The sequence below is a fragment of the Myxine glutinosa genome, chromosome 1, assembly GCF_964187855.1.
Source record: "Myxine glutinosa chromosome 1, kmMyxGlut1.1, whole genome shotgun sequence".
Classification (NCBI taxonomy): Eukaryota; Metazoa; Chordata; class Myxini; order Myxiniformes; family Myxinidae; genus Myxine; species Myxine glutinosa.
The window spans coordinates 410,814,598-410,831,221 of record NC_136261.1 but is presented as its reverse complement, the minus strand read 5'-3'; the positions used below and the strand labels follow the sequence as shown (position 1 = coordinate 410,831,221).

The following is a 16,624-nucleotide window of genomic DNA, read 5'->3' as shown; positions in this document are numbered from 1 at the left end:
GTCATCCGTACACAAAGCTTTTTGGCGGGTTGGGGCACTGGACGTCATCCGTACTCAAAGGGTTAAATAAGTCGGAAAACGAAAAGAGAACACAAGGAAATGACTAAGAATATTAAAAAATAATTAATAATAATAATAATGATTAAAATAACAATTAATAAGAAGGTATTATTGAAATGGTAGATGTCAAGAAAGAAGAACCACCTTTAGAGGCTATTTTTCCCCGCAGAGCGGGGGTTGGCCTTTTTCGGGCACCATGGTCCCCTTTTTGAAGCAATGTTTTGCGGCCGGATGCCCTTCCTGCCGCCAACCCTGTTAGTCGACTCTTGCGACGTACCGGGAAGCACCAGTGAACTGGTGCTCAATTTGCCGACCTCGGAGGGATGACAGGCTGAGTCAACCACCCTGGCGTTAATTCAGTGATCGACTGGGATTCGAACCCAGGATCATGGGATCCCAAGCCGGTAATTAATAAACAGGATTATTAAATAATTAATAAGGTATTATTTAAATGGAAGATTTCAGGAATATTAAATAATTAACAAGGTATTATTTAAATGGCAGATGTCAGGATTAATAAATCATTAAAAACAAGGTATTATTTAAATGGAAGATTTCAGGATTATTAAATAATTAATAACAAGGTATTATTGAAATGGGACATGTTAGGATTAATAAATAATTAATAACAAGGTATTATAAAATGGGAGATCTCAGAATTAATAAATAATTAATAACAAGGAATTATTTAAATACACATGGGGTAATAAGATAAGTAGGGGTCCAGGATTAGCACTTGGAGGTGGTTAGTGATGAAATTGAGATGTCAAGTTTAATAAATAATTAATTAGAAGAAATAAGAAAGAACCACCTTTAGAGGCCATTTTTCCCTGCAGAGCAGAGGTTGGCCTTTTTTGGGCACTGTGGTCCCCTTTTTGAAGCAATGTTTTATGGCCGGATGCCCTTCCTGCTGCCAACCCTGTTAGTCACCTTTTATGACACAGGGAATTACCAGTAAACTGGTGCTCAATATGCTGACCTTGGAAGGATGACAGGCTGAGTCAACCCCCCTGGTGTTAATTCAACGATCGACCGGGATTCGAACCCAGGATCCTCGGATCCCAAGCCGGCACCCTAACCGCGAAGCCAAAACCAGGCTTAAAATAATTAATAACAAGGTATTATTTAAATACACATGGGGTAATAAGATAAGTGTGGGTCCAGGATTAGCACATGGAGGTGGTTAGTGATGAAATTGAGATGTCAGGTTTAATAAATAATTAATAACAAGGTATTATTGAAATGTCAGGATTATTAAATAATTAATAACAAGGTATCTATCTATAATGCCAGTAATCTCTGTGTGTCTGTCTGTGTGTCTGTGTGTTTGTCTGTGACCGCTGTTTCTCGACAACCACGGGTCCGATATACTTGAAACTTGCCAGGTATATTGCTGGGGACCCGAGGATGTGCCTTTTCAAGGTTTGTAATTAATCGGACAAGTACCTACCGAGCTATGTCCAAAAAACGCTTCAACCAATCAGAGAGCAGCGAGCTATCACGTGTGCCGAACCGTTAATGCAATGCAAGCGTTAATGCGTTAATGCAAGGCTTTTCTTTTTTTCCCTCTTCTCTTTCTACTTTTCCTTGCGATTAAATTGCAAACAGCCAAAATACGTTGGCGCTAATTGAATAATTGGCCATTAACACTAAAATAATCGTAACTGCGATATGCCAACTTCCGGACAGTGCAGCCTTCCATGTTGTTGTTGTTTGCAGCAGCTGTTTGCAGCAAGGCAAGGCTTTTCTTTTTTTCCCTCTTCTCTTTCTACTTTTCCTTGCGATTAAATTGCAAAAAGCCAAAATACGTTGGCGATAATTGAATAATTGGGCATTAATAGATAGATAGATAGATATGCGATATGCGAACTTCCGGACAGTGTGCGCGTTACGAGCTGACCGCCATTACGGTACGTAATTCGATTTCTTATGCGCATTATTTCTCCCAATTCAGTCAGAGCGAAGGGCGGAAGCGAAGAGCGTTGTTATTTTTTGTTTACGGGCGTACGGGCGGGGTAGAGCGTACGGGTAGCGTTTTTTTTTTTTTTTGGCAAGGAACGGGCACCCACGTACGGGCAATGCCCTAGTTATTTAAATGGGAGTTATCAGGATTAATATAATTAATTAATAACAGGGTATTATTTAAATTGGAGATGTGAGGATTAATAAATAATTAATAAGAAGGTATTATTTAAATGGGAGATGTCAGGATTAATAATTAATTAATAACAGGGTATTATTGAAATGTCAGGATTATTAAATAATTAATAACAAGGTATTATTTAAATGGGAGGTATCAGGATTAATAATTAATTAATAACAGGGTATTATTTAAATTGGAGATGTGAGGATTAATAAATAATTAATAAGAAGGTATCTATCTATAATTCCACTAATCTCTGTGTGTATGTTTGTTTGTTTGTCTGTGACCGCTGTTTCTCGACAACCACGGGTCCGATATACTTGAAACTTGCCAGGTATATTGCTGGGGACCCGAGGATGTGCCTTTTCAAGGTTTCATATTAATCGGACAAGTAGTTACCGAGCTATGTCCAAAAAACGATTCAACCAATCAGAGAGCAGCGAGTTATCACGTGTGCCGAACGTGGCGAACAGACTCTGCCTCGGACGGCACATTTGAGAGCGTATTCATTTATTTCACGTTGGCAAACTATGTTGCCGCTATGTTGGCGTTAAACTATGTTTTAAAACTAATTAAAACTAATTTGCGATTCTTTCGCTTTCCTGCGCTTTGTGCACGCTATGGCGATTTCTTTACCAAACTCTGCAAGCTGTTCGCTTTGGACCAAACCATTTCATGTAAATAGAGGGGGGGGATTGTCACCGTACTCGCAAGCCGTTCGCTTTGGACCAAACCATTTCATGTAAATAGAGGGGGGGGATTGTCACCGTACTCGCAAGCCGTTCGCTTTGGACCAAACCATTTCATGTAAATAGAGGGGGGGGATATAATTTTAGATATAGATATAGTACGGGCATGCCCTAGTTATTTAAATGGGAGATGTCAGGATTAATAAATAATTAATAACAAGGAATTATTTAAATACACATGGGGTAATAAGATAAGTGTGGGTCCAGGATTAGCACATGTAGGTGGTTAGTAATGAAATTGAGATGTCAGGATTAATAAATAATTAATACTAAGGTACTATTTAGTGGAGTTTTAGATGAAGAAGCAGATAGGGGATGGTAAAGCTCCAGGACAGGTAACATGCATCTGAGAATATTGAGGAGGTGTGGGTGTGGTGGTTGTCTGGTGGAGCAGGTAATCGTTCATTGGATTCATACAGGGGACAGGTAGCAGATTATTGTAGAGAAGTGAATGTAACTCCATTATTTAACTAGATGGTATTCATGAAATACTTATCCCGCGCAGTCGACTTAGTGCGAGCCAATTCTTGTTTTTTCAGGGGTTTTTTGTTCCAATATGGCTGCCAGACCAAGTGACAGATGACATCTTAAATTTACATTCTCCAATATAATTGTTGCATAGATCACGCTCAAGAAATTTCAAACTGATTGGACTAAGTATTTTACTGAAGAAAAGCTGAAGGATACAAAGTCAAATTATGACGTCACAATGATGGCACCAATAATTTCATCATTAACAACACTTATTCCCCTTGCGGAGTTCTTTACAATGAGCCATGTTTAATTTTTTTCCATGTCGTGGTTTTGGAGATAGAGGTCTGAAGTTTTTCGGGGTTTTTTTCCAAGATGGCCTTTTATCCCAAGGTGATCAGATTCAGGAAAATCAAAATACTGCAAAGATTGGGAGATGCAATTTAACCTAAACAAGTGTAAGGTGCTCGGGTTGGTTCGCGATGATGAAAATAGAGATCGCATGATGCAAGGGGCAATCTTGGAGCGTGTCACGTAAGAGATGGATCTGGGGGTGGTCATAACTACGGGAGGTAAGCAGACAGGGCAATGCCAGGTATGTATAGGTAAAGCAAATAGGGTTTAAGGTTGTATTTATGGAGGGTAAATTATAAATCAAAATATGTGGTTTTAACATTGTAGAGACTTTAGTGAGGGGCCCATCTGGAATAGTGTGTGCAGTTTTCGTCACCACAAACTCAGGAAGGATGTAGCTGCCATCGAGAGGGTTCAGAGCAGGGACACTAGATTTATTCCGGGCCAAGGGCGGCTGCAGGAGACTGGGCTTTATACATTCGAAAGGAGGCGGTTACGAGGGGATATGATAGAGATGTTTTTTTAAAATGGACGGTTTAGACAAGATCATAAACAAGTACAGATACATTCAAAGTACACCGTCCCCATGCCAAATAAATAAATAACATCCTCGAGCACGGCCTTGCCGGGGAGGTATTGGGAAGGAGAGGTGTACAATAATTGATTGATTAATTTCATAATTAAAATCAATAAACAACTAGAACGGCACTCAGTACAAGGATATTTGGCAGGATTGTGCTGTAAGCATTTGGGATAGATCGAGCAGTACAGGGATATTTGGCAGGATTGTGCTGTAAGCATTTGCGATAGATAGAGCAGTACAGGGATATTTGGCAGGATTGTGCTGTAAGCATTTGGGATAGATCGAGCAGTACAGGGATATTTGGCAGGATTGTGCTGTAAGCATTTGGGATAGATCGAGCAGTACAGGGATATTTGGCAGGATTGTGCTGTAAGCATTTGCGATAGATAGAGTGGTGCTGGGATATTTGGCAGGATTGTGCTATAAACAATTGGGATAGATAGAGCGGTACAGGGATATTTGGCAGGATTGTGCTGTAAGCATTTGCGATAGATAGAGCGGTACAGGGATATTTGGTGGGATTGTGCTTTAAGCATTTAGGATAGATCGAGCAGTACAGGGATATTTGGCAGGATTGTGCTGTAAGCATTTGGGATAGATCGAGCAGTACAGGGATATTTGGCAGGATTGTTCTTCAAGCATTTGGGATCGATAGAGCGGTACAGGGATATTTGGCAGGATTGTGCTATAAACAATTGGGATGGATAGAACGGTGCAGGGATATTTGGCAGGATTGTGCTATAAACAATTGGGATAGATAGAGCGGTGCAGGGATATTTGGCAGGATTGTGCTATAAACAATTGGGATAGATAGAGCGGTACAGGGATATTTGGCAGGATTGTGCTATAAACAATTGGGATAGATAGAACGGTGCAGGGATATTTGGCAGGATTGTGCTATAAACAATTGGGATGGATAGAACGGTGCAGGGATATTTGGCAGGATTGTGCTATAAACAATTGGGATAGATAGAGCGGTACAGGGATATTTGGCAGGATTGTGCTATAAACAATTGGGATAGATAGAGCGGTACAGGGATATTTGGCAGGATTGTGCTATAAACAATTGGGATAGATAGAACGGTGCAGGGATATTTGGCAGGATTGTGCTATAAACAATTGGGATAGATAGAACGGTGCAGGGATATTTGGCAGGATTGTGCTATAAACAATTGGGATAGATAGAGCGGTACAGGGATATTTGGCAGGATTGTGCTATAAACAATTGGGATAGATAGAACGGTGCAGGGATATTTGGCAGGATTGTGCTATAAACAATTGGGATAGATAGAGCGGTGCAGGGATATTTGGCAGGATTGTGCTATAAACAATTGGGATAGATAGAGCGGTACAGGGATATTTGGCAGGATTGTGCTATAAACAATTGGGATAGATAGAACGGTGCAGGGATATTTGGCAGGATTGTGCTATAAACAATTGGGATAGATAGAGCGGTACAGGGATATTTGGCAGGATTGTGCTATAAACAATTGGGATAGATAGAGCGGTGCAGGGATATTTGGCAGGATTGTGCTATAAACAATTGGGATGGATAGAACGGTGCAGGGATATTTGGCAGGATTGTGCTATAAACAATTGGGATAGATAGAACGGTGCAGGGATATTTGGCAGGATTGTGCTATAAACAATTGGGATAGATAGAGCGGTACAGGGATATTTGGCAGGATTGTGCTATAAACAATTGGGATAGATAGAACGGTGCAGGGATATTTGGCAGGATTGTGCTATAAACAATTGGGATGGATAGAGTGGTACAGGGATATTTGGCAGGATTGTGCTATAAACAATTGGGATAGATAGAGCGGTGCAGGGATATTTGGCAGGATTGTGCTATAAACAATTGGAGTAGATAGAGCGGTGCAGGGATATTTGGCAGGATTGTGCTATAAACAATTGGGATAGATAGAGCGGTACAGGGATATTTGGCAGGATTGTGCTATAAACAATTGGGATAGATAGAGCGGTACAGGGATATTTGGCAGGATTGTGCTATAAACAATTGGGATGGATAGAGTGGTACAGGGATATTTGGCAGGATTGTGCTATAAACAATTGGGATAGATAGAGCGGTGCAGGGATATTTGGCAGGATTGTGCTATAAACAATTGGGATAGATAGAGCGGTACAGGGATATTTGGCAGGATTGTGCTATAAACAATTGGGATAGATAGAACGGTGCAGGGATATTTGGCAGGATTGTGCTATAAACAATTGGGATGGATAGAGTGGTACAGGGATATTTGGCAGGATTGTGCTATAAACAATTGGGATAGATAGAACGGTGCAGGGATATTTGGCAGGATTGTGCTATAAACAATTGGGATAGATAGAGCGGTACAGGGATATTTGGCAGGATTGTGCTATAAACAATTGGGATAGATAGAACGGTGCAGGGATATTTGGCAGGATTGTGCTATAAACAATTGGGATGGATAGAGTGGTACAGGGATATTTGGCAGGATTGTGCTATAAACAATTGGGATAGATAGAGCGGTGCAGGGATATTTGGCAGGATTGTGCTGAAGCATTTAGTATAGATGGAGTGGTGCTGGGATATTTGGCAGGATTGTGCTTTAAACAATTGGGATGGATAGAGCGGTATTGGTGGGATTGTTTTTGGTGGGATTGTGCTATAAGCATTTGCGATAGATAGAGCAGTACAGGGATATTTGGTGGGATTGTGCTATAAGCATTTGCGATAGATAGAGCGGTGCAGGGATATTTGGCAGGATTGTGCTATAAACATTTGGTATAGATAGAGCGGTGCAGGGATATTTGGCAGGATTGTGCAGTAAGCATTTGGGATAGATAGAGCGGTGCAGGGATATTTGGCAGGATTGTGATATAAACAATTGGGATAGATAGAGCGGTACAGGGATATTTGGCAGGATTGTGCTATAAGCATTTGCGATAGATAGAGCAGTACAGGGATATTTGGTGGGATTGTGCTTTTAGCATTTGGGATAGATAGAACGGTGCAGGGATAATTGGCAGGATTGTGCTATAAGCATTTGCGATAGATAATTTCGTGGGATTGTGCTATAAGCATTTGGGATAGATAGAGCGGTGCAGGGATATTTGGTGGGATTGTGCTATAAGCATTTGCGATAGATAGAGCAGTACAGGGATATTTGGTGGGATTGTGCTATAAGCATTTGGGATCGATAGAGCAGTACAGGGATATTTGGCAGGATTGTGCTGTAAGCATTTGGGATAGATAGAGCAGTACAGGGATATTTGGTGGGATTGTGCTATAAGCATTTGCGATAGATAGAGCAGTACAGGGATATTTGGTGGGATTGTGCTATAAGCATTTGGGATCGATAGAGCAGTACAGGGATATTTGGCAGGATTGTTTTATAAGCATTTGGTATCGATAGAGTGGTGCAGGGATATTTGGCAGGATTGTGCTATAAGCATTTGCGATGGATAGAACGGTGCAGGGATATTTGTCAGGATTGTTTTATAAGCATTTGGTATCGATAGAGTGGTGCAGGGATATTTGGCAGGAACCACCTTTAGAGGCCATTTTCCCTGCAAATCAGGGGTTGGCCTTTTTCGGGCACCACGGTCCCCTTTTTGAAGCAATGTTTTACGGCCGGATGCCCTCCTGCCACCAACCCTGTTAGTCAACTCTTGCGACACACATTCCTCGGCATGTTATGGATCCGATTGTGGTTTTTGTGGTTTTTTGCTGACATCGTTAAAGTTGTCACCATTTCCCTTTATTTCAGACCACAGAATAATTATTGGAGTGCTCTTGGTGTGAACATGCCTGATGAGAATGACACTGAAGAAGATGCGAGTGTGAAACTGCTGAGGGAAAACAGACCAAACATAATCGACGCGTTGATGCACGATCCGTCCAAAGCTTTTGATGAAGCGATCGCAAGAGGACTTCTCAGCAGAGAAGATTACAAAGAACTCGAAGGTGAAAGATCTGATCCAGGAAAGATCCGGAAATGCCTGGATATCGTGGATGGAAAAGGTAAAGAATTCGCCAAGATCTTCCTGAAGATCCTTCACGACCTCCGAGGCTCGTACCCTCGTTTGGGACCCTGGATCAAGGATGCTCCACGAAGGGAACCAACATCTGTTCATGGTAAAGCAGTCCGAGTTTACATTTCCAAGTTAAACAAAATATTCTGCACTGAACATGCTGTAAACCACATGGGATTATACTCTGGTATAAATAAACGGTTCTGTAATGGCTGGACCATCCCATCTGAGTGAGGAAGGTTAACGGCTCGAACTCCATCCGAGGCCTAACTTCAACTTCAAATACATTTCGTGCTGTTTCCTTGTTTGACACTCTGTGTATTTAAAAAGGAGGAACATGGATGAGCAACCATAGCTGGGCAACCATGTCACAGGCTTGATGGGCCTAGTGGCCCCTCGTGCATTGAAGTCCCTTGTGAGGAAACTCAACATTGAATGAATAAATATATTTATTATTTATTTTTCATTGCAGAGGCAGAAAGAATTCTTCAGGTGTTATCTGATAAAGATCTTCTTTTCTTTTTGAAAATGGAGAAATCTTCGTTATCAGAGGAGGTGTGGGACGAGTTTCCGAGTCTGTGTGATGCCGTCAGAAAAGCTCAGTTATTACCAAAGTGTGATTTGAAGGTAAATGGAAGCGAAAGTTACCTTTCAGTGTAAAAGAAAACCTTTAAGTGATGAATTGAAATTTTGTTTGAAATGTTTCCTTCTGGTTCTGAAGCTAAAAAGAAGGAGAGCGCCATGTTTGGAGATGAGATGAGTTGAGCCATTTAAGGATTGTGAAGGAGGGATTACAGGAAGGTCAAAACCAGTATGTGTTGGTGTTGTCTTTATCACGTTCATGTTGTTTGTATCATGTTGGTGTTGTTTGTATCGTGTTGCTGTTGTTTGTATTGTGTTGGTGTTGGTGTTGTTTGTATTGTGTTGGTGTTGTTTGTATTGTGTTGGTGTTGTTTGTATTGTGTTGGTGTTGTTTGTATTGTGTTGGTGTTGTTTGTATCACTTTAGTGTTGTTTGTATAACTTTAGTGTTGTTTGTATCACGTTGGTGTTGTTTGTATCACTTTGGTGTTGTTTGTATCACTTTAGTGTTGTTTGTATAACTTTAGTGTTGTTTGTATAACTTTAGTGTTGTTTGTATAACTTTAGTGTTGTTTGTATCACTTTGGTGTTGTTTGTATCACTTTGGTGTTGTTTGTATCAGTTTAGTGTTGTTTGTATCACTTTGGTGTTGTTTGCATCACTTTGGCTCGTACCCTCGTACGTTGTATGTATCATGTTGGTGTTGTTTGCATCACTTTGGTGTTGTATGTATCATGTTGGTGTTGTATGTATCACTTTGGTGTTGTTTGCATCACTTTGGTGTTGTATGTATCATGTTGGTGTTGTATGTATCATGTTGGTGTTGTTTGTATCGTGTTGGTGTTGTTTGTATCACTTTGGTGTTGTTTGTGTCATGTTGGTGTTGTATGTATCACGTTGGTGTTGTTTACATCACTTTGTTGTTGTTTGTATCATGTTGGTGTTGTTTGTATCACTTTGGTGTTGTTTGTATCACTTTGGTGTTGTTTGTATCACGTTGGTGTTGTTTGTATCACGTTGGTGTTGTTTGTATCACGTTGGTGTTGTTTGTATCATTTTGGTGTTGTTTGTATCATGTTAGTGTTGTTTGTATCGTGTTGGTGTTGTTTGCATAGTGTTGGTGTTGTTTGTATCACCTTGGTGTTGTATGTATCATGTTGGTGTTGTTTGTGTCGTGGTGGTGTTGTTTTTATCATGTTAGTGTTTGTATTGTGTTGGTGTTGTTTGTATCATGTTAGTGTTCTTTGTGTCATGTTAGTGTTGTTTGTATCATGTTAGTGTTGTTTGTATCGTGTTGGTGTTGTTTTTATCACCTTGGTGTTGTTTGTATCGTGTTGGTGTTGTTTGTATCACGTTGGTGTTGTTTATATCACTTTGGTGTTGTTTGTATCATGTTGGTGTTGTTTGTATCACCTTGGTGTTGTGTGTATCGTGTTGGTGTTGTTTGTATCGTGTTGGTGTTGTTTGTATTGTGTTGGTGTTGTGTGTATCCTGTTGGTGTTGTTTGTATCGTGTGGGTGTTGTTTGCATCGTGTTGGTGTTGTTTGTATTGTGTTGGTGTTGTTTGTATCGTGTTGGTGTTGTTTGTATCGTGTTGGTGTTGTTTGTATCGTGTTGGTGTTGTTTGTGTCTTGTTGGTGTTGTTTGTATCGTGTTGGTGTTGTTTGTATCATGTTGGTGTTGTTTGTATCATGTTGGTGTTGTTTGTATCGTGTGGGTGTGGTTTGCATCGTGTTGGTGTTGTTTGTATCACTTTGGTGTTGTTTGTATCATATTGGTGTTGCTTGTATCGTGTTGGCATTGTTTGTATCGTGTTGGTGTTGTTTGTATCACTTTGGTGTTGTTTGTATCGTGTTGGTGTTGTTTGTATCACCTTGGTGTTGTGTGTATCGTGTTGGTGTTGTTTGTATCGTGTTGGTGTTGTTTGTATCGTGTTAGTGTTGGTTGCATCGTGTTGGTGTTGTTTGCATCGTGTTGGTGTTGTTTGCATCGTGTTGGTGTTGTTTGCATTGTCTTGGTGTTCTTTGTATCACTTTGGTGTTGTTTGTATCATATTGGTGTTGTTTGTATCGTGTTGGTGTTGTTTGTATCGTGTTGGTGTTGTTTGTGTCGTGTTGGTGTTGTTTGTATCGTGTTGGTGGTGTTTGTGTCATGTTGGTGTTGTTTTTATCGTGTTGGTGTTGTTTGTATCGTGTGGGTGTGGTTTGCATCATGTTGGTGTTGTTTGCATCGTGTTGGTGTTGTTTGCATTGTCTTGGTGTTCTTTGTATCACTTTGGTGTTGTTTGTATCATATTGGTGTTGTTTTTATCGTGTTGGTGTTGTTTGTATCGTGTTGGTGTTGTTTGTGTCGTGTTGGTGTTGTTTGTATCGTGTTGGTGGTGTTTGTGTCATGTTGGTGTTGTTTTTATCGTGTTGGTGTTGTTTGTATCGTGTGGGTGTGGTTTGCATCGTGTTGGTGTTGTTTGTATAACTTTGGTGTTGTTTGTATCATGTTGGTGTTGTTTGTATCGTGTTGGTGTTGTTTGTATTGTGTTGGTGTTGTGTGTATCCTGTTGGTGTTGTTTGTATCATGTTGGTGTTGTTTGTATCATGTTAGTGTTGTTTGCATCGTGTTGGTGTTGGTTGCATCTTGTTGGTGTTGTTTCCATCGTCTTGGTGTTCTTTGTATCACTTTGGTGTTGTTTGTATCATATTGGTGTTGTTTGTATCGTGTTGGTGTTGTTTTTATCATGTTGGTGTTGTTTGTATCGTGTTGGTGTTGTTTGCATAGTGTTCGTGTTGTTTGTATCGTGATGGTGTTGTTTGTATTATGTTAGTGTTGTTTGCATCGTGTTGGTGTTGGTTGCATCTTGTTGGTGTTGTTTCCATCGTCTTGGTGTTCTTTGTATCACTTTGGTGTTGTTTGTATCATATTGGTGTTGTTTGTATCGTGTTGGTGTTGTTTTTATCATGTTGGTGTTGTTTGTGTCGTGTTGGTGTTGTTTTTATCGTGTTGGTGTTGTTTGTATCATGGTGGTGTTGTTTGTATCATGGTGGTGTTGTTTGTTTCATGTTGGTGTTGTTTGCATCGTGTTGGTGTTGCTTGTATCGTGTTGGGGTTGTTTGTATTGTGTTGGTGTTGTTTGTATCGTTTTGGTGTTGTTTGTATCGTGTTGGTGTTGTTTGTATCGTGTTGGTGTTGTTTGTATCGTGTTGTGGTTGTTTGTATCATGTTGGTGTTGTTTGTATCGTGTTGGTGTTGTTTGTATCGTGTTGGTGTTGTTTGTATTGTGTTGGTGCTGTTTGTATTGTGTTGGTGTTGTTTGTATGGTGTTGGTGTTGTTTGTATCGTGTTGGTGTTGTTTGTATCGTGTTGGTGTTGTTTGTATTGTGTTGGTGTTGTTTGTATTGTGTTGGTGTTGTTTGTATCGTGTTGGTGTTGTTTGTATCATTTTGGTGTTGTTTGTATCGTGTTGGTGTTGTTTGTATCGTGTTGGTGTTGTTTGTATTGTGTTGGTGTTGTTTGTATCGTGCTGATGTTTTGTATTGTGTTGGTGTTGTTTGTATCGTGCTGGTGTTTTGTATTGTGTTGGTGTTGTTTGTATCGTGTTGGTGTTGTTTGTATCGTGTTGGTGTTGTTTGTATCGTGTTGGTGTTGTTTGTATTGTGTTGGTGTTGTTTGTATTGTGCTGATGTTTTGTATTGTGTTGGTGTTGTTTGTATCGTGCTGATGTTTTGTATTGTGTTGGTGTTGTTTGTATCATGCTGGTGTTTTGTATTGTGTTGGTGTTGTTTGTATCGTGTTGGTGTTGTTTGTATCGTGTTGGTGTTGTTTGTATTGTGCTGGTGTTGTTTGTATCGTGCTGGTGTTTTGTATTGTGTTGGTGTTGTTTGTATTGTGTTGGTGTTGTTTGTATCGTGTTGGTGTTGTTTGTATCGTGTTGGTGTTGTTTGTATTGTGTTGGTGTTGTTTGTATCGTGCTGATGTTTTGTATTGTGTTGGTGTTATTTGTATCGTGCTGGTGTTTTGTATTGTGTTGGTGTTGTTTGTATCGTGTTGGTGTTGTTTGTATCGTGTTGGTGTTGTTTGTATCGTATTGGTCTTGTTTGTATCGTGTTGGTGTTGCTTGTATCGTGTTGATGTTTTGTATCATGTTGGTGTTGTTTGTATCGTGTTGGTGTTGTTTGTATCGTGCTGGTGTTGTTTGTATCGTGTTGGTGTTGTTTGTATCGTGTTGGTGTTGTTTGTATCGTGTTGGTGTTGTTTGTATCGTGTTGGTGTTGTTTGTATCGTGTTGGTGTTGTTTGTATCGTGTTGGTGTTGTTTGTATCGTGTTGGTGTTGTTTGTATCGTGTTGGTGTTGTGTGTATCGTGTTGGTGTTGTTTGTATCGTGTTGGTGTTGTTTGTATCGTGTTGGTGTTGTTTGTATCGTGCTGGTGTTGTTTGTATTGTGTTGGTGTTGTTTGTATCGTGTTGGTGTTGTTTGTATCGTGTTGGTGTTGTTTGTATCGTGTTGGTGTTGTTTGTATCGTGTTGGTGTTGTTTGTATCGTGTTGGTGTTGTTTGTATCGTGTTGGTGTTGTTTGTATTGTGCTGGTGTTGTTTGTATCGTGTTGGTGTTGTTTGTATTGTGCTGGTGTTGTTTGTATCGTGTTGGTGTTGTTTGTATTGTGTTGGTGTTGTTTGTATCGTGCTGATGTTGTTGTCAAGATTCTATAGTTCTTTAATCTATCCTTCTCCAACCAGCAAGTGGCTGGAAAACCAAACTTGAATTTTTGTGAAAGTTAAATCCAAGCGATACACACTGTACTGCAACATGCATTGTACAGGCAAAGCAACTAATTACTGGCGTCTTCTGCCCTGCTCTCCTTCACTTTACCATTTGTATTGATTTGCATTTGATTTACCATTTGAAACACTGTTTCATTATTGTAAACTTGACGAATGCCAGTCTTGGTCAGTGTTTTACGTTCTTGTTAAATCGAAATGATGATGATATGGTCCCCTTTTCCCTCTACCCCCAACTCACGTGACGCAGAATGGCCACCCAGACCGCGCCTTCACGCCATTGGCTGAATCACGACAGCTGATGTGGCTCGGACGAGACGTCTCATGTGTTTCCAATATACCACCTTTAGAGGCCATTTTTCCCCGCAAAGCGGGGGTTGGCCTTTTTCGGGAACCGTGGTTGTTGTTGTTTTTCGGTCCCCTTTTTGAAGCAATGTTTTACGGCCGGATACCCTTCCTGAAGCCAACCCTTTTTGTCGCCTTTTAACGACAAACAGGGAATTACCAGTGAACTGGTACTCAATTAGCTGACCTCGGAAGGATGACAGGCTGAGTCAATCCCCCTGGCGTTAATTCAGCGATCGACCGGGATTCTAACCCAGGATCCTAGGATCCTAAGCCGGCACCCTAGCCGCTAGCCCAACACCAGGGTCCAGGGTTTCCAATGTTGTATTTAAAAAGCACAAGCAGTAAATGCAGAAATGTAACAGCGACGCACGCTGCAAACCAGTTCTGATTACTGGATCTTTTTCTCCTCTGCCCTCCTCACCACGTGCTTGTGCTCCTGTTCTTGTAGGATTTTGACGAGGTGAAAAGGAGCAAACTCAAAACTCTGCTGAATCTCATCATGGAGGAAGGAGCAAAAAGTTCCCGCCCTTTTTGTCAAATATTATTACACGATCAACTGATGAAGGTTCCCATGTTGAAAATGATGGAAAGCCTGGAAAGAGGTAATAACGCAACTCGTCACGCGGCCTTTTAATAACCACAGTGGTAAAAAGAAAATAACCGACATGTCGTGATGTGAGGATAACAATTCTCCTCATGTTTAATCGGCATCATGGGAAATTCCAATAATGAGGAGAGTTTTACATTCCACAGAATACATGGAGATACAGATATTCCTTTATTACCGACACATTGTCATTCTCATTCTTCACAATACATTTAACAATCTATGTGCTTCATTCTCTCATACTGTGTAAATGTATAAAAATATATGACTTATGTGTCTGTTTTGCAGACACGACGAAGAATAAATTGAGAATTTGGGGTAAGTCCTCCATATTCCACTTTAATGAGGATTCGATTTAAAATCAGAAACAGACTCACTAATCAAGTATGAAAAGGGTGTGTGGTGCTTTTAAAATTATGACTGAAGAGCACGATGAGGTGGAAATATTCAAACCTGGGTTTTGAATACGTGACGATGAATAACATTTATATGGTCACGAGAAGACCTCACCCGTCGCTTCGCTGACAGACCATTTAGTCGTCACGTCCCTTGCTGCTAGAAGGGGAATGGCAGAGGGGAGGAGGTGGAGGAAATGGAGGGAGGAACGGGTAAATAAAAAATAAAAAAGGAAAATTGTAATACCCTCTGCTACCACCAGGTGGTGCTACATGGAACGCATTTACATAGATAATTTACGCACACCCCCGTGTGAGACCCCGCCACATAGCCTATATTACCCTCCACACAAAGTTGTATTTGTACCCCAAGTTTGAAATTTGTAACTTAAAATATGTGGCTGTGCATTAGAAACAAAGCCACAGATATTTAATTATATATATATACTGTATATATATTGGTATCTGTAATCTGGTTCTCCAACCCAATGAGTGAACGTCATGACGTCTTCGCCATGCATGTCCCCCTTGCCTGCAAAGCTCCAGGGGAGCCATCTAGCAGTGCGTCATTATGGATCTTAAATTCAGATACTGTCACAAGTGCATGCAAAACTCAGTTACCGACTTGGTTTCGCCCTTGTTGGGGCTTCATCAGGGCAACGCAGTGAGCCTTTCATACACTTGTAACTCTGAAAACCTTTCGTTTTTTATATCAGTCATTATGCGACCTTCATATCATCAGTGGGGAACCGCCAGCAAGGTGTCCCAGACAGCTGCTGCTGCGCCTCACTGCGTTGCCCTGATGAAGCCCCAACAAGGGCGAAACCAGGTCGGTAACTGTGAGTTTTGCATGCACTTGTGACAGTATCTGAATTTATAATCCATAATGATGCACTGCCAGATGGCTTCCCTGGAGCTTTGCAGGCCAGGGGGACATGCATGATAATGACGTCATGACGTTCGCTCATTAGGTTGGAGAACCAGATTACAGATACCAATTAGTAACTCCCAACTGCATCCAGTGAGTGGATATCAGATTGTTGTTGGGTGTTGGGCCAGCGGCTAGGGTGCCGGCTTAGGATCCTAGGATCCTGGGTTCGAATCCCGGTCGATCGCTGAATTAACGCCAGGGGGGTTGACTCAGCCTGTCATCCTTCCGAGGTCGGCTAATTGAGTACCAGTTCACTGGTAATTCCCTGCTTGTCATTAAAGGCGGCAAAAAGGGTTGGCGTCAGGAAGGGCATCCGGCCGTAAAACATTGCTTCAAAAAGGGGACCAAAAAACAACAACAACCACGGTTCCCGAAAAAGGCCAACCCCCGCTTTGCGGGAAAAATGGCCTCTAAAGGTGGTTATATCTATTATATTATACCAGAGATAATGTTACCTTGTGGCAGGCAGTGCTTATCGCTCCCAGTAAGGTGCAGCAGCAGCTGTATGGGACACCTTGCTGGCGGTTCCACACTGATGATATAAAGGTCGCATAATGACTGATATACAGACTTGGCATTTAATATGGAATATTTTTTTTGTGGGGGTCAAC

General features: G+C 41.0%; 1 protein-coding gene across 1 annotated transcript in view; it reads left to right on the top strand.

Moving 5' to 3' along the window:
- Positions 1-16,624, top strand: part of LOC137417630 (NACHT, LRR and PYD domains-containing protein 12) — a 130,352-nt gene that overhangs the window by 2,263 nt on the left and 111,465 nt on the right. The window contains exons 2-5 of the mRNA XM_068103541.2: positions 8,116-8,483; positions 8,853-9,007; positions 14,529-14,682; positions 14,976-15,005. Coding sequence (XP_067959642.2) covers positions 8,153-8,483; positions 8,853-9,007; positions 14,529-14,682; positions 14,976-15,005 — 670 coding nt within the window. The 5' untranslated portion in view covers positions 8,116-8,152. The remainder of the gene's footprint in view (positions 1-8,115; positions 8,484-8,852; positions 9,008-14,528; positions 14,683-14,975; positions 15,006-16,624) is intronic.